The sequence below is a fragment of the Heterodontus francisci genome, chromosome 2 (assembly GCF_036365525.1).
Source record: "Heterodontus francisci isolate sHetFra1 chromosome 2, sHetFra1.hap1, whole genome shotgun sequence".
NCBI classification, from domain to species: domain Eukaryota; kingdom Metazoa; phylum Chordata; class Chondrichthyes; order Heterodontiformes; family Heterodontidae; genus Heterodontus; species Heterodontus francisci.
The window spans coordinates 93960207-93985187 of record NC_090372.1 but is presented as its reverse complement, the minus strand read 5'-3'; the positions used below and the strand labels follow the sequence as shown (position 1 = coordinate 93985187).

At 45.2% G+C, this 24981-nt stretch overlaps 1 protein-coding gene across 5 annotated transcripts in view; it reads right to left on the bottom strand.

Moving 5' to 3' along the window:
• The window catches only part of LOC137345606 (rap guanine nucleotide exchange factor 5-like), a 350413-nt gene that overhangs the window by 289829 nt on the left and 35603 nt on the right, over positions 1-24981 (bottom strand). For all 5 annotated transcript variants that reach the window (XM_068008865.1, XM_068008869.1, XM_068008867.1 and 2 more), the window contains exons 3-4: positions 22383-22489; positions 9787-9908 (exon numbers count right to left, since the gene is read on the bottom strand). In XM_068008865.1, the coding sequence (XP_067864966.1) occupies positions 9787-9908; positions 22383-22489 (229 nt within the window). The remainder of the gene's footprint in view (positions 1-9786; positions 9909-22382; positions 22490-24981) is intronic.

Sequence of the window (24981 nt, the reverse complement as noted above, 5' to 3'; positions counted from 1 at the left end):
CTCAGTTAAGGAGGGTAAAGAGTGTCTCTGTTTTACTGCAAGAGTCAAGAGTGCTCCTGTTAAAAGGAGAGGAGCACTTCTGTTAGGGGTTAATAAAGAAACAACTTACTTTTATGATGTGCCTTTCATGTCATCAGGACATCTCAAATACTTCACAGTGAATGTAGTCCTTTTGAAGTGTAGTTCCTGTTTTGATGTAGGGAAAATATAGCAGCCAAATTGCACACAGCAAAGTTCCATGAACAGTAATGAGATAAATGGCCAGTTAACCTGTTTCAGTGATGTTGATTGAGCAACACAAGCAGAACTTTCCTACTCTTCTTTGAATATTATCATGCGATCTTTTACATCTACCTGAGAGGGCAGTCAGTGCCTTAATTTATGGTCTCATCTGAAAGATGACACTTCTGAAACTGCAGCATGCCATCCACTATCACAGTGAAGTGCTAGCCTATTTCAGATGCTCAAGCCTCTGTAGTGAGGCTGGAAAACACAGCCGTCTAACTTCGAGGCAAGAGTGATACCACTGAGCCAAAGCTGACACTAATGGAGAAAGAGTGTCTCTAAAAAGGAGAAGACCTTTTAGTATTTAGTTAGACATGGATTAGGCACAGATTATGAGTATTTCCGAAATGGGAAACCCTAAATGAAAGTCTTGAGATTTGCTGCTCCACGTACTGTATTAGATAGCATAGCAACGCATGGGGTAAAGGTAGTTTAAGTCTATTTTTGTGTGCTGAAACATTTAATGATACTGGGTCCAAAATTTCTGATTTTGTTAATATAGCATAGAATTAGAATCAGTTCATGACAAAATTAATATTTTGCTTCAATACTGACTTAATACTTAGAAAACAACAGCATGAGGACAACAACAGCAACTTGTATTTATATAGCACCTTTTACATGGTAAAACTTCCAAAGGAGCTTCACACTGAGCCACAGAAAGAGATATTAAGGCAGACTTGGTCAAAGAGGTAAGATTAAGGAGTCTTAAAGGAGCAAAGCAAGGTAGAGAGGCGGAGAGGTTTAGGGAGGGAATTCCAGAGCTTAAGGCATTGACAACTGAAGGCATAGCCACCAATGCTGGAGCGATTAAAATTGAGGATGCTCATGAGGCCAGAATTGGAGGAATGCAGATACCTTAGAGGGTTATACAGCTACAGGAGATTACAGAGATAGGGAGGGGCATGGCCATGTAGGGATTTGAAAACAAGGTGAGAATTTTAAAATTGAGGTGTTGCTTAACTGTGAGCCAATGTAGGTCAGCAAGTAAAGGGTGATGGGGGAACAGGACTTAGTGTGAGTTGGGACATGGCAGCAGAATTTTGGATGACCTCAGGTTTACTGAGGGTAGAACGTGGAAGGCTAGTCAGAAGTGCACTGGAATAGTCAATTCTAGCGGCAACAAAGGCATGCATAAGGATTTCAGCAGCAGATGAACTGAGGTAGGGGCGAAGTTAGGCAATGTTACAGAGGTGGAAATAGACAGTCTTAGTGAGAAATCTATCATATTACAATACATTGTGTGTCATAAGCTCTATGTCTGACATTGCAATATAGATTATTCTCTAACCCAGGAGATCTAATATTTGTATTAAATTATTGTCTCTGGCACTTTATTATTTTACTCGCAGTGACTATCTCACTTACTGTATGACCTTCAGTGAACCATATATTGTTTTATATGCAGTGTTACATTCAGGTGAGGAGGGGTCAAAGGGCTCCCCTCTTTCCCTACTCTTTGTTTAACCACAACAGGTTTATTTCTTTTTGAAGTGGATATACTTGCCAATTCAGTGAGTGTTTAACTGTTTACGTGCCGTGATCGTAAAAAGAACCAATTGGACAGGTTTTCTTGAGTTTAACAGAGAAAGAGGTTAGCTTTATTGTAGTTAAACTGATCTAAGAAAAATAATAAAATACACTCCAACTTTCACACACACACACATTCGAAGTTCTCACACACACACATACACACACAAATAGGTTACAGAGTGTGGAAGGCTAGATTGGTCCAGAGAATATAAGAGGTATACAGTCTGAGAAGGTTGGTGATTTGGCTCACTTCAGGCTGAATTCGGTGATTGCACAACTTTCATTTGATGGGCCTGAGGCTTCCAGTTTGAAGATGTGGATGGCTGATTTGATGGTTCTCTTGGAGACAGCAATGCAGCTGATTTCCTTCAAGGAGTCTCTGCATCAAGGATATGCCTAGGTGGTCATGGTCAGCAGGAAGGGTTCGATGCTTGCAAGGTATATTGGAGAGAAAGAAAGGAAGGAGGGACCCCACTTGGGTCTTTTCTTGTCAGCGTCTAGCTGCTTGTCTCATTATTGCAGAGAAAACACTCGCTTAAGCCCACAGATGGTGGGCCTGTCACATGAGTGGTTCATCTCCACCAGTTTACTATTCAGGTGATGGCCTTGATGCCTTGCTAATGGGAACGGGTAGTTCACTCAGATTCCCCAGGTCATTGTTCCTGATGGGTCTGTGCAGGCAATCTATCTCCACTTCAATGCATTGGAATGTGGAGTACAGTGATGCAAATTGGGGTGGCCATCTTTAGCTGCTAGTATAGAGTCACCTTTTATTGGTTTCCTTTTTTAAAATTCAATTCAAGTTTCTAGCCACGTTTTTGTGACAACAGGCAGACTTGCTCTTTGCTGTGCTATAAGAAAAATAAGCAAAGCAAACAGGTGTTTGGGAGGTCGAGTTGAGGGACACTCATAATAGGTATTCCCTTATTGATTGTTTTGCACTTTTTCACATTGTCTGTATTGGCCGGTTACCTAAAATATCCAAATCTTTCTGAATCTGATTATGTTGTTCCTCATTATTTGTCCTGCATTCTGTTTCAGCATCACCTGTAAATATGGAGATTTTGCTTTTTCCAAGTATGCATAGTAAATATAACAAGGACCATCTCAGCGCCAGTACCCACATGTATGTTGATAATACCTAGTGCTACCTCAACACCACCTTTCTTGACCCTCCACTGTCTCAAAATTGTCAGACTGCCTGTCCAACATCCAGTACTGGATGAGACAGAGGCCATTGTCAGCTCATTTATTGTTGAATCCTTCATCCATGCCTTTGTTACCCCTAGACTTGACTATTCCAATGTCCTCCTGGCCAGCCTCCCACATTCTACACACCGCAAACTTGAGGACATTCAAAATTCCGAGGCCTACGTCCGAACTTTTACTAGGTTCCGCTCACCCATTTTTCACTGATCTGCATTGGTTCCCGGTTAAGCCACGCCTTGATTTTAAAATTCTAATCCCTATATTCTTTATTTTTATTTGTTCATAGGAAGTAGGCATCACTGGTAAGATCAAAATTCATTGCCTGTCCCTAATTGCCCTTGAGAAGATGGTGAGCGATCTCCTTGAACCACGGCAGTCCATGTGGTGTAGGGACATCCACAATACTGTTAGGGAGGGAATTCAAGGATTTTAGCCCAGCAACAATGAAGGAACGGCAATATATTTCCAAGTCAGAATAGCGTGTGACTTGGAGGGGAAGTTGTAGTTGGTGTTCCCAGGCGTCTGTTGCCCTTAGTCTTCCAGATGATAAACATTGCGAGTTTAGAAAGTGCTGTCCAGGAGCCATAGCGAGTTGTTGCAGAGCATCTTGTAGATGGTAAACACTACTGTCACTGTGTGTCAGTTGTGAAGGGAGTGAATGTTTAAAGTGGTGGATGGGTTTCCTATCAAGCCGGTTGCTTTTTCCTGGTGTCGAGTTTTGTAAGTGTTGTTGAAGCTGCACTCATCCAGACAAGTGGAGAATAATCCATCACACTCCTGACTTGTGCCTTGAACAGGCTTTGGGGAGTCAGGAGGTGAGTTACTCACCTCAGATTCCCAGCCTCTGACCTGCTCTTGTAACCACAGTATTTATATGGCTACTCCAGTTCAGTTTCTGGTCAGTGGTAACACCCAGGATGTTGATGGTGGGGGATTCAGCGATGATAATGCCATTGAATGTCAAGGGAGATGGTAAGATTTTCTCTTGTTGGAGATGGTCATTGCCTGGCACTTGTGTGGCAGGAGTGGCACTTGCCACTTATCAGCCCAAGCCTGAATGTTGTCCAGGACTTGCTGCATGCCGGCACAGACTGCTTCATGATATAACGAGAAAGGATAAGGGGTAAGCCATTTAGGACTGAGATGAGGAGGGATTTCTTTATCCAGAGAGTGGTGAACCTGTGGAATTCTCCACCACAGAAAGCAGCCAAGTCATTAAATATATTCAAGAAAGAGTTAGATATAGTTCTTAGGGCTAAAGGGATCAAGGGATATGGGGAGAAAGTAGGAACAGGTTACTGAGTTTGGATGATCAGCCATGGTCATATTGAATGGCGGTGTAGGCTCGACAGGCCGAATGGCCTACTCCTGCTCCTATTTTTCTATGTTTCTATGTTCTATGAATGGAACAGAACACTATGCAATCCTCAGCGAACATCCCCACTTCTGACCTTATGATGGAAGGAAGCTCATTGATGAAGTAGCTGAAGATGGTCGGGCTAGGACACTACCCTGAGGAACTCCTGCAGTGATATCCTGGGGCTGAGATGATTGGTCTCCAACAACCACGACCAGCCCTTGGAGGGTTTTCCCCGATTCCCATTGACCTCACTTTTACTAGGGCTCCTTGATACCATACTCAGTCAAATGTTGTCTTGATGTCAAGGGCAGTCACTCGCACCTCACCTCTGAAATTCAGCTCTTTTGTCCATGTTTGGACCTAGGCTGCAGTGAGGTCTGCAGCTGAGTGGTCCTGGTGGAACTCAAACTGAGCATCAGCTAGCAGGTTATTGGTGAGTGAGTGTCACTTGAAAGCACTGTCAATGACAACTTCCATCACTTTGCTGATGTTTGAGAGTAGACTGATGGAGCGGTAATTGGCCAGATTAGATTTGTCCTGTTTTTTGTAGACAGAACATACCAGGGCAGTTTTCTACATTGTTGGATAGATCCTAGTGTTGTAATTCTGTGGGAACAGCTTGTCTAAGGGTGCAGCTAGTTCTGGAACACAGGTCCTCAGTACTACAGCCGAGATGTTGTTGGGCTCCATAACCTTTGCTTTATCCAGTGCACTCAGCCATCAGACTGGTTGAAGACTGGCTTCTGTGATGGTGGAGATCTCAGGAGGAGGCCGAGATGGGTCATCCACTCGGCACCTCTGACACAAGGTGGTGGCAAACACTTCAGCCTTATCTTTCGTACTTATGTGCTGGCCTCTTCCCTCATTGAGGATGGGGATGTCCGTGGAGCCTCCTACTCCCATTAGTTATTTAATTTTCCACCACCATTCATGACTGGATGTGGCAGGTCTTTCATCTCCTCTGTTGATTGTGGGATCGTTTAGTTCTGTCTCTCGCATGCTGCTTTCACTGTTTAGCATGCATGTAGTCCTGCATTGTAGCTTCATCTGGTTGGGACCTCATTTTTGGTTCTACCTGGTACTGCTCCTGGCAAGCTCTTCTGCACTCTTCAGATTTGATCCCCTGACTTGATGGTAATTGTATCATGTGGGATATGCCGGGCTTTGAGCTTACAGATTGTGGTTGAAAACAATTCTACTGGTGATGATGGCCCTTGATGTCTCATGGATTTCCAGTTTTGAGATGCTAGATCTGTTCTGAATCTATTCCGTTTAGCACAGAGCTAGAGTCACACAGCGCGATGGAAGATGAACTCATTGTGAAGAAGGGACTTCGTCTCCACAAGGACTTTGTGGTGGTCAGTCCTATCAATACTGTCATGGATAGATGTCTCTGTGGCAGGTAGATTGGTGAGGACATGGTCATGTAGGTTTTTCTCACTTGTTGGTTCTCTCACCACCTGCTGCAGGTCCAGTCTGGCAGATATATCCTTAAGGACTCGGCCAGCTCAGACTATAGTGCTGCTACTGAGTAACTATTGGTGATGGACATTGAAGTCACATAACAGAGTCTGCACCCTTGCTACCCTTGGTACTTCTTCCAAGCGGTGTTCAACATGGAGGAGCACTGATTCGTTAGCTGAGAGAGGGTGGTTATTGGTAATCAGCAGGAGGTTTCCATGTTTGACCTGATGCTATGAGACATGGGCCGGAATTTTATGCCGCCCAGCGGTTCGGATGGTGGCATGGGGGTGACGTAAAATCAAGTGGCAGGCTCCAGGACGCCTACCTGCCCCGATTCCGCCTCCAGACAAGTTTATGGAGGTCATGCGGAGGGGGGCGGGGTGTGGGAAATGACCCTCCCACCTGAGGCCAATCAAGACCCTTAAGTGGCCACTTAAGGGCCCTTGCCCGCCTCCACGGGTATTTTACCCATGGCAAGTGTGTGTGCTGGGGACATGAAAGGCCGCCCAATGATAGCTGACGGCCTTTCCATATCCTGGGGGGGGTGGGGGGGAGCAGATGGCAGTCGGGCACAGAGTGCCCGATTGAGGGCCGCTCCCGCCTCCCAACCCACCCCCAGGACCCGAGACACACCCCTCCCCCCCAAAGGACCACTCCAGCCTCACCAGGGAAGGACCAATCCCCCGGTGAGGCATGCCCCTACTTACCTTCCCTCCGCAATCCATGGCATCGGCTGGGCTGCAGTCCTGGTGGTGCTGCTGGGACTAAGAGCTGCCGGCCCACTGTTTGGCCAGCAGCTCACTGAGGCGGGACTTCCTCCTCGGGACAATTAAAGTCCGGGGGTCCGTAAAATACGGGACGGATCCCCGGGCTAGGCAGAAGCGGGTTCGCCACCGACTTTTTCGTCGGTGGCGAATTCCCGTCCGCCTAGGGCAAAATCCAGCCCATGAGGTCCAGAGGTAATGTTGAGGACTCTCTCCCGAATGTATACCACTGTGCTGTCAACTCTGGTGGGTCTGTCCTGCTGGTGGGAAATGAAGTACCTAGGGATGGTGATGGAGGAGTCTGGGACATTGGCTGAAAGGTATGATTTGGTGAAAATGACTATGTCAGGCTGTTGCTTGACTAGTCTGTAGGACAGCTCTCTCAATGTTGGCACAAGTCCCCAGATATTAGTGAGGAAGACTTTGCAGGGTCAACTGGGCTGCGTGTGTCTTTGCCGCATCTGGTGCCTAGGTCAATACTGGGTGGTCCATCTGGCTTTATTCTTATTTGACCTTGTTGTATGGTTTGATGCAACTGAGTGGCTTGCTAAACACTTTTAGAGGGCAGTTAAGAGTCAACCACATTTAGCTGCTCTATGGCCTCGCCCCTCCTTATCTCTGTATTCTCCTCCAGGCCTATAACCCTCTGAGATCTCTGCTCTCTGTCAATTCTGGTTGCTTGAACATCCCCAATTTTAATCACTCCACCATTGATGGTCATACCTTCAGCGATGTAGACCCTAAGCTCTGGAATTCTCTCCCTAAACCTCTCCATCTTTCTACCTCTCTTTTCTCCTTTACGATGCTCTATAAAACCTACCTCTTTGACCAAACTTTTAGCCATCTGCTCTAATGTGGCCGTATGTGGCTCAGTGTTAAATTTTGCTTCATAATGTTCCTGTGAAGTGCCTTGGGACATCTTATTACTTTAAAGGTGCTATATAAGTGCATGTTGTTATTGTTGTTATCAATCTGGCTTGTAACCTTTTTCCAATCTGAAAAGTTCCCATTTATGCATACCTCTCTTGCTTGTTTTTAAGCCAATTCTTATACAAACATGTATAGCAAAGGGAGAAAAAAGCCCATCAGGCCCATCACCCTCATCCCTTTCAGGCAACTGCAGAGCTCCTCACCACTCATCCCCCTTCCAAGCCATTCATGCACCCCGAAGGAATACTATCTCAAGGGAGAGGCAACAAACCAACAAAAAAACTGGCAACAATTTCAGGAAAAACTCTGGAAAATTCCTCTTTGATTCGCAAAGACAATTATATTAGCTCCAGGAGACTACACCTACCCACAACCCATTATAAACACAATTAGGAATTTCCATCCTGTAACTGAAAACATTCTCTTCACTTAGGAGAATTGTCAAGTTCCCATTGTAAGAACTGGAAAAAACTTCTCCATTACATACCTTGACCATTTATCCTGTACTTTTCCTCCTGTGCTCTAGCTCTTCCCTCTAGCCATTAATCATTACCTTGGAAACTTGTCAACATTTTTCAGAAAATCAAAAAGTACAGTCCCCACATTAAAATAGAGAAATTGTTTAAATCAGGAAATAATTTAAATCTGGCAACTTTTCAATGTTGTTAGTTACAAAGTTACTGCTTACAGCATGACAAGCGTTTCAAGTAGAAAAGGCTGTTCACTCAGTAGTTCGCACCTTGTTAAGTTGCAATTACCTTCTTCACTTCTAACTGGTGTCAGGTTACAGCTTGCACTATTCAGCACTGACTGCAATAGCAAAGTAAATAGCATCTCATTCAAGTCCAATATATAAAGTAGTGACAGATCAACTTTCATCACTGTTGTAGAATCGTCTATCCTTACAAATGTACTTCACTTACCATCATTTATTTTTCAGCTTTCTGATTACAGACCTAAGGAGTATTCTAAAATATCCACAATCATAAAGTACTTTTACAAAGGAATAACTTAATTTTGATAAATGATTTTATTTATACATGGCTGTCAACATTTTAGCATTAAATCTTTTTCATTTCTACTTCAGCCCTTCCTTCTGAACACACAAGTCTAAGAGATGGGGAAGATAAACTACCCATTCCCTATAGCAGGTTAATTGTGCTAGTACCAACATGCCCACTATAAGCATTGTGAACTTTATCTACTATCAACCTTGCTTCTCCCTGTCCACCATAATAGTTATGTCTTCACAAAGCTCCAGCAGCTTAGTCAAACACAACCTTTATTTCCTGAATCCATGCCATTTGTCCTTTAACAAGTTATGCTTTTCTAAGTATTCACCTATTAGATCTTTCAAATCATTTCAAAGGCTTTCACTACAACTGATGTTATACTCACTGGTCTAGTTTATACCTTGACCTTGTGTAAAATCATGGAGTTGTGAGCAAGAGATTTGCAGTTAATAGTACATGCTTACGCTGTGTAAGCACCCTAACAGTGTAATGGTTTTATAACTCGTAGCCATTTCATATTGTATAACGTAAACCTGGCTGAACTTGGTAATATATATACAACAAGCAGATCTAAAACCAAGATACAGTATAATGCCTTCTGTTACTTATTTGTATTACTTGCAAAATAGCTGGTGGGGGAGGTAAGTTGGGAGGAAAAGTTGATATTGATGAATCCATCTGAGTTCCACTGGCAGAGATAATACAATCATTCTGCCTTTTTTGCTAAAAGAGTTTGATGAGGGCAGAAGTCTTTGTTAAAAAGCAAAAAACAAAATAAGACTATAGAAAAATACATTGAAAGACAAGGCATCTGTGCTATATTTTTTATCCACTGCTACATATTGTGGGTAGTTTCATGATGCTAGCCTTTTAAAAACAGTCCCAAAAGTGCCAAGAACTCAATACTGTCCAGCACTGAAACTTTGGTGGCATTGGCATTGTGTAACCTCATGTTGGATGCAGTAAGTGCGAACCTGCATCTCCAAAATGTGTTCAATTGACCAACCTGTGTCTTATTGTTTAAATATGATAAAGGTTTGAGCCTGCAATTGCAAAATCAGCAGGAACAGGTAAAACTCATTCCTCTAGCCAGTATAGGTGACCCAGCTGTGAATATTTGCACACTTTTGTGGAATCAGAGACTGAAGCTAGGATGAGCTTGGCAGGTGAGTGTAAGGATAGTAACTGACATTTCCCTCAGTTCCATTCATTGAGCCCACGTGATTACCTGAAGATAGAATTCCCAGTTCTGACAGAATCTGCCAGATGCCCTCTGCCTTGGTCCGAGTGTAGATGAATGGACATTGATCGAGCAACCAGTCCACCATTTCAGAACCCACACAGCTGTTCCTGTAGATGAGAAATAGTTCAAACAGTTTCAAGTTTAAAGAGATGCACTTCATATGAATTTGTTTTGTATTACGCCTACTGTGAAATGTTAGCATATTTATTCATCAGTATTTTATCTGTGCCTAATACATTATAGAGTTTTCCCTGGTGTAGAAAAATACACAGCCTTTCACATGTAAACATCACCTCAACAGGTCAGATATTATTTGCATTTAATTACTCCATGCTAATCCACAAAAGGTCAAATCACCCTGTGAATATGTACCCTTAGATTAAAAGAAATGGGTAAGAAAAGTGATCAATGTTATTTTGCCCTTATCAATGTAGCTGATTCAGATCATCTTGCATAGAAAAAGCATTGAAAAGGCTCTGAAAATAAGTTAAAAATTCTTAAGAAATAATTCTTAATGTGATTAGAAAAGTATACATCAAGTGTTAATGTAAGTTGTTCCTTGCTATATTGTAAGGTTCAAAGATTGTAAATTGGGTTAATAATAATGCATGCTCTGTGTTGTCAGGAGTCAGCTTGACAATATAAAGATCTGCTTGATTGCCACTGTAAGCTAAGCAGGATTCTTTTTCGGAAACTAGTCTATGGTTTGAGACGTGATGCCTAACTCCCAACCACCCCAAATCAGGTGTGATTCCAGCAATGCACCAGAACGGAGAGACTCTAAAACGGAGGTAAATCTGTCGAGTCACATCAGAATAAATCAGGCAAGCTGAGGGCACCAATCAGGTTCACCTGTTTAGGTCTTACAAAATTTGACTCATGTCGAGACTTAATGGTAAGTCTGGAAAGAGGGCAGACAATTGAGAGGAGACAATAACAAACAATGAAGATGAGGGTAGAGCAGCAGTGGTCTGCAATTGTTTTGTGGAGCCAGGAGGGGTATTCCAGCTCCTTCCAATTACACAACATACTCAAAACAAATTCAAGTTTTTGGTGCTCTTTTCAGCAGATTTCAGTGGTCCCTTTAAGCAAGTGCCTCATAAGTATCGACTAGAGCGAACAAATTTAGGAATTTAGGATCTGAAATGAGCACAGGAGCCTGATTTCAATATTGAACTGAGATTAATGTTGATTTCAGGCAGTCAACAAAACCATCTGAAAAAAAGGCCCCAACCAACAATAGCAGTTGTTCTTGGCAGATAGCAATAAAGGACTTGATTGGGTGAATATGGAAAGATGATGAATCAGTGACAAGGGGCTGGATTTTCCCATTGGGTCCCGACATCGGCCTCAATTCTGGTTCAGGCAACTGGAAGCGGCTGAGGTGGGACATTGGTTGCGATCTTCCTGGAATCAGCCAATTAAGAAGTGCCTCCGTTAGCCCCGTCCAATATGGATGGCAGGCAGACCAAGGAAGTGGGAGGCCGAATCAGAGGGCCCTCAACGATATCAGGCTGGCAGCCCCACTGGGAGAGGTGAAAGCTGCTGAGGCAGGCAGGCAAGCATGAGGGCACCTCAACATGGAGGCATCCTTGGTTTACCTGCAGAGAAGTCAACAAATAAAGAGACCCAAAGCTGGTAGGGTCATCGTCATGGAAGGAAATCCCATCCACGGGAGTAGTGATGGATGAGGTTGCGGCCTTTTATCCCTGCAGGCCCATCATTGGGGCATGCAGCCTCACGCTCCAATGGCCACCCGGGCTGGCAGCATGAGGCCACCTCCAATGAACTGGCACCTCTGCACATGGTGAGGGGGGCCACTCCATTGGTGGGAAAATACAAGCACCATTGCAAAATAAGTGGGGCCACAATTGCTCTAATTGGCTGCCCACCCCCGTGGAGTGACCAGCCCACCCCGGGAAAGTCGCCCCTATTTTCCCAATGCTCCCTCCCCCCCATCTCCAACCCATCTCCACAGAGTCATTAGGTAAAATTTTGTGGCTAGGCTGCAGGTCCCGCTGTCAGGAACGGGAGCAGGAACCGCTTCCATTTGGGCGAAGATTGAACGGCTGCACACGATCTACCAACGGCCGGTTAATTAAGAGTCAGCAGGCGTGAGGGCCAACCACTGAGGGGGTGGAGGCAGCAGAGAGGTGGGGAAGTGGTGTGAGGTCACACCGCCATAGGAACTGGAGCAAGGCCGGAGGTCCCCTTCCTCAGGGACAGCAGGAAGAGTCTGAATGACCCAGAGATTGGAGAACCTGAATCCAGTGCCACAAACATGGGAATGACCTTATTAATTCTGCCAAGGTGAGTACTCCGTACATCTTTTCCCTTTGAAGCTTGCATGTAGCAATGTGAGAGGGTGAGTCGGTGGAGAGAGAGTGACCATCCAGTCAATGTCAATGGGGTCAGGCAGCAATAGATCCTGTCAGAGGCGTGACTGCTTCTTGATGCGAGGTGCCCATTTGCAAGTGATGACTCCGGCAAGGTCCCTCAAGAGTGACTGCATGCAGGAGGCATTTGTCTGCCCTCATCATGGACTGCTAGCCTGCCACCAGCATTGCTGTTATGCTTGTCCTCATGGGGCGACTAACTGTGTTCATCTTTCTGCTTGCAGGAGAAGACAGCCCATAACTTAAAGGAATGGGCCGAGACCAGCAGAAGGGTTCTACTCCTGGCCATCCTGGCCCCCATGGAAGAGGAGGCTTTGGAACTGGCAGAGCAGCATGACAGCTGCTCTTTCATTGAAGGTAAGACAGGAGTGTCCACCCAAGAGTGTGAGTCATCAGGTGAAGAGACACCAGGGAGCCTCTGGCACACACAAGGCATAGTGCTCATGTGTCCACCACTGGACATATGGAGCTCCACACTAGGCGTAGTCGGAAGGATGCAGTGGGAAGCACATAACTCTTTAATATACCTTTTCTCTCATGCAGGTCAGGCTGAAGAAAAGAGCACTGCAGTGATTGGGGGACAGCCACCCACCTCTGAGGAGGAGGAGGAGACCTCAGAGGATGCAGCGTCACATCATCCTCCCATACACTTCATCAACACAGATACTTTCAAGTTGGTGGGTATCTGTTAGTTCATAGATTTGGGGTCACAACCTGGTGAGCAGAGCACAGACACACCTGAGCAGCTGATGGAGGCTGTGACAGTCGAGGCCATTGACAGTCGGAGGACTGTCTGAGGCCAGAATGATGCTGAGCCCAGGCTGATGATGTGCTTCTGGAGTTGTTGGCAACATGACAAATGGTGGAGCTGCAGCATGAGGTAAGTGAACCTCTGGCAGAGCTGCTAGAGGCTATGCACACCCATGTGCGGATGATGGAGGAGTCTATCCAGGCCATGAGTGCTGCCGTGTCTGTGATGAGTGAGCACTTGGCTTCCTCCATTGACAGACTGACGACCCTCATGGAGAGCCAGATCCAGCAAACCACTCAGTGGCTGCCAGACATGTGCACAGACCCACAGGCCATCGCATTGTTCATGAGCTAAATGCAGCGCTGGCAAACCAAGAGAGGGACGAGGCACCTGGAGTCTCCACCAGGTCCTCACACTTCTCAGGTCAGCAGGGAGGTACACACGTGCCTTGCAAGGAAAGAGGAGAGGCTGCCTTCTGCATTTGGGGGCTCCTCTCAGGGTAACCCTGGTGTGAACAGTGGCTCCTTAGTCCCTCTGCCAATGACACCAGTGCCCCTGAGATAACAAAAGAGGGCCCTCCAGGCCTCAGGCAGCCAGAGAACAGCCACCAAGGTCATCGCAAACCACAGCTGCAAGGTCAGCAGCCTGCCTCCACCTCAGCTCCAAGTGTAGGGGGAGCACCACGGGGGAGCACGCGTAAGAGTTTTAAGAAGAGCACCTGGCTGCGCTTGTGGTTCACGGGTGAAGAGAGTGTCAAACTGTGAAGTCTTTTTTTGCTGTGTAACAAAGGAGTACTATATTGGTGCTACATTTTGCTCCATGTCTCGGGCCATATGGGTCTTTAGTTTTATCCTGCCTCCCTCAAGCAGCTGGTTGCTAGGGACCATGCCACATGCGGTCAACACTTCACCATTGCCACTGTGTGATATGCAACTGAATGCAGAACAATGGAATGATCAACAAAGGAAGCGATAGCAGGGCTGCAGAAAGGTAAGGATTTATTGGTATGGATCCAACAGGTTGTAAATGTATTATGAAACGTCTGTGTATTAACACGTCCTGAGCTTTCCTAGCAAGTATCTCATTGCACCTTGCCTGTGGTCCCCTGGATTCCTCATCTTGTATCGCCTGGTCAGCAGCCTCCTCACCATCCTCATTGTCAGAGGAGGCATCATGAGCCACGATATCCTCATTGCCCAACACCTTCCTCCTCTGTAGCACCAGGTTGTGCAGTGCACAGCAGACCACCATGATGCACAAGATCCTTGATGGGGCATTATGAAAATCTCCACCAGATCGATCAAGTCACCTGAATCGCATCTTCAGAAGCCCTATGGCCTACTTAATGTTTGCTCAAGTTGTCCCGTGGCAGGTGTTGTACCTCTCCTCTGCATCTGTGTGTGGGTTCCTTACAGGCGTTAGTAGCCATGTCCTCAGTGGGTAGCCTTTATTACTTAGTATCCATTCCTGAAGGCACGTGGGAAGCTGAAAAAGCTGTGGCACCTGGGACTGCCGTAGTATGTATGCATCGTGGCTGCTTCTGGGGCTCTGTGGACAGAGTTGAAGGATCCATCTGGTTGCAGACATTGAGTGGAAGCCCTTCCTGTTGATGAAGGCCACTGGCTGGTCTGTGGAAGCCTTAATGGCCACAAGTTTGCAGTCACTTAAACCCTGCACCTAGGGAAATCTAGTGATGGCCCCAAACCCGATGGCTTTCTCAGCTTGACTGGATCAATGCAGAAATGCACATATTCGCTGGCCCTCTTGAACAGGGCATCGGTCACCACCTTGATGCATCGATGAGCCGCAGACTGGGAGATCCCACACATATCACCAGTGGATCCCTAGAAAGGACTGGAGGTGTCGGCGTTCAGCGGCACAGGGACCTTCAGCACCACTGGCATTGGGTGACAACCACATCACATGGGGCTCAGTCCAGCATGGCACACAGATCAGTGACAGCCTCCTTGGAGAGGTGCAGTCTTCAGAGACATTTCAAGGTAGCCTCTGCTGTGCTCAGAGGCTGGTCATGTACCCCTCTGAGCCCTTCTTCTGTATCCCCACCCCAAGGCAGGCCCTCCTGTTGGTCCTGCTGCTGCTGATTGCCTGTTGCCTGTGTGGCCGGATCTCCCTCCCTTTCTGTGACTCCTCAGAGGCCCCGAAGCCGGGTAATTGAGGCTCATGGCAAGTGGCCTCTTTCATGCTCTCAGTTTCCAAGGTCTCTTATCCAAAGACACCCCCTCACCCCGTTTCTTGTGCTCAAGTGACAATGCCTGGATGGGACTCTGGCGGCACGTACCCGCGGTTCTGGCACCTTCCCCCCCCACAACTCCTGCCTTCATTTGCTAGTGCCTGCGCTGCTCCACCCTCCCTCACACGCCATGCTGCATCTCACAATGGCTGCCGTATGAAGGCACCACTGAGCTCCCGCTTGTTTGCTGCCTCCTTTTACTAGGTGAAGCTCTGAAACCTCGTGGTTCCTGTGCGACGTTAGTAAAATTGAAAACCCCCCATAAAATTGCTCTCAATTGGCTGTGGAGGGAAAGAGTTCCATGGGCTAGATAGCTTTTTGTCATTCTATATTTTCACAAGGTCATGTAGGTCACATGATTTAACTGGTGTAAGGTATCAATAAATACTGTTTCATTTCCTTATCTAGCCTGCAACATGCTATCAATTTCTAACAACTTATCTATCAATAAATAAAAATTACTGATGCTTTTTCTCTATTAATGAAAACATAATTTACAGTTTTTTGTTATTTATTACAATATATTTTCAATTATATAAGGAATGAGAGCAATCTATAGTGGGGAGTGCCTTCATTGCAAAATACTTGCAATGTTAGGTCTCACGCAGGTTATTTATTAAGTTCTACCAGTCAACAGCAATCTTTCAGGGAAAGGTCGCTCTCCAGGCTGACATTTTACAAGAGATAATATGTTAAATTTGAATTTGGCCTAACCATCAGCCTCAAGAAAATGAACATCATGGGGCAGGATGTCAGAAATGCTCCATCCATCACTCTGGAAGTGGTTCAAGAGTTCACCTGCCTAGGCTCAACTATCAACAGTAACCTGTCTCTTGATGCAGAAATCAACAAGCGTGTGGGAAAGGCGTCCGCTGTTATGCCCAGACTGGTCAAGAGGGTGTGGGAAAATGGCGCACTGACACGGAACACAAAAGTCCGAGTGTTTCAAGCCTGTATCCTCAGTACCTTGCTCTACAGCAGCGAGGCCTGGACAGCGTATGTCAGCCAAGAGCGACGTCTCAACTCATTCCATCTTCGCTGCCTCCGGAGAATACTTGGCATCAGGTGGAAGGACCATATCTCCAGCGCAGAAGTCCTTGAGGCGGCCAACATCCCCAGCATATACACCCTACTGAGTCAGCGGCGCTTGAGATGGCTTGGCCATGTGAGCCGCATGGAAGATGGCAGGATCCCCAAGGACGCATTGTACAGCGAGCTCGTCACTGGTATCAGACCCACCGGCCGCCCATGTCTCCGCTTTAAAGACATCTGCAAGCGCGACATGAGGTCCTGTGACATTGACCACAAGTCGTGGGAGTCAGTTGCCAGTGCTCGCCAGAGCTGGCGGACAGCCATAAAGGCGGAGCTAAAGAGTGGTGAGTCGAAGAGACCTAGCAGTTGGCAGGAAAAAAGACAAAGTTGAGAGCCAACTGTTTAACAGCCCCGACAACCAATTTTATCTGCAGTGCCTGTGGAAGAGTCTGTCACTCTAGAATTGGCCTTTACAGCCACTCCAGGCGCTGCTCCACAAACCACTGACCACCTCTAGGCGCTTAGCCATTGTCTCTTGAGACAAGGAGGCCAAAGAAAAAAAAATGTTAAATTGATATTAATTGCTTGTATCAGCAATAATGATGTTCAAAAGACAGAATGCAGATTGGTATAATCTTTGTTTGATGATGCTAAGACACAATGTATTTGTTGAAGTAAAACCAGTTGAGGATACATTTTCATCTTCACTGCCTGGGCAGAGTTAATCATAAGTCAATCATAGAATATGTCTGATTTTCATTCCATTGAAATATAAGTAACTAAAGTTAGACTGTTTCTGTAAAGGACAAGCAATCAGCTTTGCCAGATTACCACCCAGCCGATGAAAATCTACTGTGTTCATTCATAGTCAACAAGCAGTAAAACCTCTCCTGTGCTGCTTTGGGAAATGAATTGCAGCTTCCAATCAGTATTCAGCAGCAAAAATAAAGTTGATCGCGATCATGTTTCAGGATATTTTGATTATTTATTCAGCTCATCAGAGACTAAATCCACACTGTCGTGCTACTGGGAATATGAATCAGATCCAGATCAAACAGCTGGAGAAATTGCATTTCTCGCACACCATGCCAGTTTGTGACAATCAGAATTCATCGCAGTAGAAGTTCATCTTCAACACACAAACAGGAGTTTTTGCATCAACCGCTCGTTATACTTCCGGCCTGATATTCTGTTCCATTGGCTTCAAGTGGGGTGTATAACAAGTGCGTATAACAGGCAGCTGAAAAGATAACTCTCATTTCATGGTTTTGGGTGTAATATTAGAATGGCGAGGGGCTTGACAGGGTAGACACTGAGAAGTTGTTTCCCCTGGTTGGGGAATCTAGGATATGGGGGTACATCCTCAGGGAGAAGGGTTCGATCATTTAAGACTGAGATGAGGAAAAATATCTTCAATCAGAGGGTTGTGAATCTTTGGAACTGTCTACTCTAGAGGGTTGTGGATACTTCATCATTGAATATATTCAAGACTGAGATTGATAGAATTTTGATCTCTCAGAGAATCAAAGGACTCTGGGAGCGGGAAGGAAAGTGGAGTTGAGGTAGAAGATCAACCATATATGTATTGAATAGTGAAGCAGGCTCAAGGGTCTGAATGGTCTATTCCTGGTCCTGTTTATTATGCTCTTATTACAGTATCCATTCACACAACAAATTGTTTCATTATGAGCATCTCTGGGTCATCATATCATATGACATGATTTTGGGCAGTAAAGGTGAACTCCTGATCATTGAGATGTGGAGTCCATTTACTTGAAACACCGAACCTTAGGGAGTATCTAGTGCAGAACTGAAATTTGTAACAATCATCATTCTGCCTGGCATGAACAGTCACTCCCACCTGTGACTGAAGTTAGTTGAGCAATTTCACGATAGTGAAGTGTCAGTCAAGTTGGGACTATGGAGCAACCATTGCCTTGTTTCAAATTAAACAGCTTCTACTGCAATCTTTTTCTAAAGTAAATGGACCATAAAATGAAAAGTTATTCCTATGCTTTTTTTTTGTTCGAGGGATGTTGGCGACCCTGGTAGAATAATGTTTATTGCCCACTTCTAGTTGCTTTGAGAGCGTTAATGGTCACCACATAGTGCAGGATTGAAGTCACATGCAAGCCAGACCTGGATAGCAGCAACCAGTTCCTTTCCTGAAGTGCATTGGTGAATCAGTTGGGTTTTTATGATGAAGCAGCAGCTTTGCAAAGGCTGAAAGTTAACTTTCCCTGGCTAACGAAAACTTTAATTTTTCAGGCTTGTTCATGGCTCTAAGTTGTCCAAATATGAGAGTAGTTATATATTTTACAGAAATCCTTCTCATCAGTAAAATCCAACAAGCACCACTTATATTTTCTATTCTATATCTGAAAAACTTGTTGGATGTTAAATGTCTAATCTTGCCCTTAGGTTTAACTTTCATTCTACAAGCATTACAACACTTTCTATCCATTTGTTTTTTGGATGACGCTTGTACCTCATATTCACATCAATGAATTTTAACATGTCCCACTCTGCATTTCTGTGTCAGATCAAGCATTCTTAGGTCAGTTGCAGTTGAAGTTAGAAGCAGGGTAAACTCCCTGCATTCTATCCAAACAAAGTAGCCCAAATGCTACCTTAAAAGAGGACCATTCTTGCAGTATGAGATTCAAAGATACATTTTGTGAGGGAAGGCTGCCAACGTAGAGCCTTGCTTGACAGGAATGTGGATCAGATAATTGGGCACAAGGGCCAAAGCACTTAATCCACGACAGTCTCAATGAGTGATTAATTTTCATGACCTGAAAATGAGAACTGTTGTAAATTATCCTGCTGACCTCTAAACCTAAATCTCTCACCTGCACTCCTGCCCAGAGAGACCCTGCACCAGGAGCCTGGCAAAACCTATGGGTACAGTTTCCACTTTGGGTAGAATCAGGAAATTGAGCAGAAATTCTATTTGAAATCTGTTGCTTTTCCAAAGTAAAGTTATAGCTCAGGTTTTTGCTCAAACTCATTTGCTTTAATGGCAAAGATAAAATCTTCCATGAGCACAATGGGTCAGTACATTAGAAAGTAGTTTTTTTGCATTAAAAACTATTCAAACTATTCATTGATGTATTTAAGAGTGCCTGGACAACGTATGCCAGCCAAGAGCGATGTCTCAATTCATTCCTTCTTCGCTGCCTCCGGAGAATACTTGGCATCAGGTGGCAGGACCGTATCTCCAACACAGAAGTCCTCGAGGCGGCCAACATCCCCAGCTTGTACACACTACTGAGTCAGCGGCGCTTGAGATGGCTTGGCCATGTGAGCCGCATGGAAGATGGCAGGATCCCGAAAGACACATTGTACAGCGAGCTCGCCACTGGTATCAGGCCCACCGGCCGTCCACGTCCGCTTTAAAGACGTCTGCAAACGCGACATGAAATCCTGTGACATTGATCATAAGTCGTGGGAGTCAGTTGCCAGCGTTCGCCAGAGCTGGCGGGCAGCCATAAAGACAGGGCTAAAATGTGGCGAGTTGAAGAGACTTAGTAGTTGGCAGGAAAAAAGACAGAGGCGCAAGGGGAGAGCCAACTGTGCAACAGCCCCGACAAACAAATTTCTCTGCAGCACCTGTGGAAGAGCCTGTCACTCTAGAATTGGCCTTTATAGCTAATCCAGGCGCTGCTTCACAAACCACTGACCACCTCCAGGCGCGTATCCATTGTCTCTCGAGATAAGGAGGCCCAAAAAGATTTAAGAGTGGTAACTGGTGTAGTTATATTAATTATATTAATGCTGAAAATATGTTACACCAGTACACTTAGTAAATTCATTATTTGTTGATATGTAAAAGCTTTTAAAATGTGCCGACTAGTGCCCGTGTGCTTCTCGAACAGCTGTAAACAGGCGCAATCAGTGGAAACTCGCCATCCTCGTTATTTTCATCTGGGGGCATGGTGTGTTTTGTGGGCAGAGCCATCTTTGGGCAAAATGGTTTTTAATTGGAGTTAAAAATTGAGGAAACACGGTTTACACTCGACATAACTCACATTTCAAATTACCCAATCTTTTGCACTGGTTTGGCCGATTTCACCTATTTTGCGCTGATGGTATTGATATAAACTAGCGGAAACTCTACCTCAGACTCTTTGGTGCCAATTGATGTTGCATTTTGAACAGTTTTGTGCTTTGAGTTCACTTGGAGTTGGGTTGAGGTTATATTTCTGAACAAATGCATATCACTTAGAAGTCCAGGCCCGTCAAGACTGTGGGCTGAATTTTACCAGCCCCTTGACGTCGATGGTCATGGCGGGGGGGGCCAATAAAATACTTGCGGGACAGGCCTGCCACGATCCATGACGCCGAGAAGGTTCCGCCGCATATTACCGGTGGAGGCGAGGTCTCAGTGCAGCCAACTCCGCCAGCAAGCGGTGGGGCCTTCATTTAAATATTAAAATTAATTAAAATTAAATGCAGATTAACTGACCAGGTCACGGCAGCCAGCCACAGCACACACGCCTTTGGAACTCCAAACGGAGTTCCGAGGCAAGTCACTGGTAGGGAGGAGGGAGGACTGAAAATTTCAGGGCAGGAGGGGTGGAGGAGCAGGGAAAACACATTTTATTGACTGTGGGGTTGGTGGGAAGGGGTTGAAGGGCAAATGTTATGAGGTTGGGGGGGAAAGTTTGTGATGTCACTAAAGTTTATTCAGCGTTGGTGGCCCTAAAGCAGACATTGAGGGGTGGGTTGAAAGGGGATCCAGGTTTCAATAAAATTTTAAAATGAGCTGTAAACGAATTCCCCCTTAAATATTAAAATTTCATCTAAGGCCTCGAAGCCCTTTAAAAATGACGGTGGCACCAGACGCCGTTGCCGAGGACACGGCAGCTATCCCCTCTATGTCATCGGGGGCGGCTACTCGGTCCCCTCCATTTAAATGAGCCCCCGCGCGAAATATCGCAGGGGCTCTGCGGCAACCGCACTGTGCGGGCAGTTTGCCAACTTCAAAGCACGCCACCACGATGTGCGGTGTGCTCATAAAATTCAGCACTGTATGTCAAACTATTCCCTTGGGCCGAATTTTATCATCGCGCCGCACTCCGCGGCAGCATGCTGTGAAGTCAGCGGCCTATCAACACGGAAGTGCTGCCGCAGAACCCCCGCCATATTACGCGCGGGGGCTCATTTAAATGGAGGGGCAGAGCAGCCACCCCCGATGAGGTAGAGGGAGCGGCCACCGCGTACCTGGCAGTGGTGTCCGGCGCCCCCATGCAGACGCCAGCACCATTTTTAAAGGGCTTCAAGCCCTTCATTAGAGATGTGAATCTTTAAAGGGAAATTACCTTTTAAATGTTTTAATTAAAAATCAAAAGCAGGAGACCCTTTCCCAAACGTCCCCCCCCAATGGTTGTTTTATATGCCAATCTGACAGACATTAATTTTATTCTCACCCTGAACTTCCCCCCCCCACTCAACCTCATCACTTTTGCCCTTCAACCCCTTCCCACCATCCCTACAGCCAAAGAAAAATGTTTTCCTCCTCCCTCCACCCCACCCTGATAGCTTTAGTCCTCCTCCCTCCCCACCAGTTTCTTACCTCGGAACTCCGTACCGAAGGCGCGCTGGTTGCGATCGGCGGCCGTAAAATCGGCATGGGACGGCCGCCGGCAGCAGGTAAGTTCATTTGCATTTTAAGTGACCTCATTTCCATATTTTAATGAAGGCCCCGTCGCCAAACTGCGGGGGTCTACACTGAGGCCTCGCCGCTGCCGCTAATATCCGACGGGGTCTTCTCGACACTGTGGGCCATGGTGGGTCGCCACCTCTAGGCATTTTACGGGCCTCCCCACCATGATCCATGAAGCTGGTAAAATACAGCCCCTTGTGTTTGATTTGAATCCAGGTTGCAAAGGTGCTCTATCGGTTTTATCAAACAGAATCTCTCACAGTTACTTCTGTAACTCTTACAGTTTTCACTCAATTTGCTAGCTCCAAGCTAAAGAAATGACAATTATATTTTTTACCCCAACTTGTTGTGCCTATTCTTCTACTATAGATACGACAAAAATGTGAGAAATGTATTTATTGTATTTTGCTCCAATAACATATTGCCAAATATTTAACTTTAATCTTCACAATCACCTCCACAGACTGATTTATTTTTACTTACTTGCATTTTCCTGTATTGGTCACACGATCTTTTACTAGGTGAGGCGCCTTTGCTACAAAACTGTTTCTCAGTGCTCGCCCTGCACAGCAAATGGTCTCGGAATATATCTATGACAGAGAAAAATAAAGACTTTGCTTTGGCACCGAGCTTATCTGGCATCTGCAACAATAACACACGATATCTAACGTGTTTCAGAAAACCATTGGATTTTTGGGATAAGCCCAAATTACATATAATAATTATAACCCCGACTTTTCAAAATATGAATTCAAAACTCCAGATTAAACCAAACATGACCCAGAAATGTCAATGTCTGCAGACTGCAGGTCTTTGTGACATATGCAGTCACATTCCTTGTTTGGTGCATGAGGGGTTTTACCTTCTCTCCTTCAGATGGGAAACATTAAAGTGATGTCTACCTTCTGTCTCTTGTATCATGCACAATTGGGTGAATGAATTCATGGGGGATCATTTGCTGAGAATACAGCTATTAATGGATGTCAACTTCTTTCAGCATTACACTTTGTGAAGACAGTGCAAGAGTTTCGTAATCACTTAATGCATTTTATTCGTTATTACCAAAATTATTTCCTTCATTAACCCAAAGTTTTCCATTTACAGTCAGGATAGAAATGCCCAACTAGCATGCACCAGAAGCAGGAGGCTCCAGGATTGATAGAAATTGATTCTCAGGCCTCATCAGAATACTTCCCACCACCATCACACCTTCATAGGCAGCCCCTTGAGCAAAGCACGAGAATTTCAGGCCTCCTGCTCCATTGGCAGCAACCCCCAGGTAAGTGTCAGGAGGGAGGATTGGAGCAGGCTATATGGGGAGAAGTGATCACCGTGCTTGTGGAGTCAGAGGAGCACTCTCCTCCGCTGGTTTCACAGGAAGGCTTTTTATAATTTTTTTTTCAAAACTGACATTTCGCTGGTGGCCGCTGGAGCCACTGAAGATTCCTGAGTGACATGTGCCCTGCTCAGGACAGGCAAATTTCTAAAAGGGGCATCAGCAGTTGTTAGGCCCTTCATTGACATAACCTGATTGAGTTCTTTGAAATCTGATTATGCTCCATGATGAAGTAACAGAAAGGGGTTAATGAAGTTAGTGTAGTAGATGTTGTATATGTGGACTTTCAAAAGATATTTGACAAAGTAACACATAGACTTATTCGAAAAGCAGAAGCATGTGGGATTAAAGAGATGGTGGAAACATGGGTACATAGCTGGCTAAGGGATAAGAGGCAGAGAATAGAGATGAACAGATGTTTTTCTGACTGGATAGTAGTATGCAGTGGGGTCCCCCAGGGGTTGGTATTAGAACCATTGCTTTTCTTGTTACATATAAATGACCTAGACTTGGGTCTATGGTGTACAATTTCAAAGTTGTTCGGATGATACAGAACTTGGCAACATACTAACTACTGAGCAGGATAATAGCAAACTTCAGGAGAATATAGACAGACTGGTGGAATGGACAGACACAAGGCAGATGCAATTTAATGTGGATAAGTGTGAAGCAATGCACTTTGGGAGAGACATGGAGAGGCAATATAATTTAAATTGTTCTATTTTGAGGGGACGGAGGTCCATAGTTACATATCCTTGAAGGTGGCAGGGCAGGTTGATAAGTCAATTAAGATAGCTGGCTTTGTAAATGGGGACATTCAATACAAAAACAAGGAAGTCATGCTAAATCTTTATATATTTTTATTTAGATATACAGCACTGAAACAGGCCCTTCGGCCCACCGAGTCTGTGCCGACCATTAACCACCCATTTATACTAATCCTACACTAATCCCATATTCCTACCACATCCTCACCTGTCCCTATATTCCCCTACCACCTATCTATACTAGGGGCAATTTATAATGGCCAATTTACCTATCAACCTGCAAGTCTTTTGGCTGTGGGAGGAAACCGGAGCACCCGGAGGAAACCCACGCAGACACAGGGAGAACTTGCAAACTCCACACAGGCAGTACCCAGAATTGAACCCGGGTCGCTGGAGCTGTGAGGCTGCGGTGCTAACCACTGCACCATTGTGAACATCAACGCAAGCTCGAGGAACAGCATCTCATTTACCGATTAGGCACACTACAGCCTGCCAGACTGAACATTGAGTTCAATAATTTCAGAACATGACGGGCCCCCCATTTTACTTTTATTTTTAGTTTTTTTTTTCTTTTACCTTTTTAAAATTTTTTTTGTTTATTTTATTTCATCTTAGCTTGTTCAGTTTGCTTACCCACTGTTTTTTCATGTTTGTACTTGTGGCTGTTCAATTTTCAGTCCGTTAATACCTTATCTGTACTAATGCTTTGTCTTTCAACACACCATTAACATTGTTTGCCTTTGCTCCACGACCTTCTGGTCAGCTATTCTGTGACCTTGTCCTATCTACACCTTCTCCTTTGTTATCTCTTGTCCCACCCCCGCTTTACTTGCTTACAACCTTTTACATTTCTAACATTTGCCAGTTCTGAAGAAGGGTCGCTCGCCTGAAACATTAACTCTGCTTCTCTCTCCACAGATGCTGCCAGACCTGCTGAGTATTTCCAGCATTTCTTGCTTTTATTTCAGATTTCCAGCAT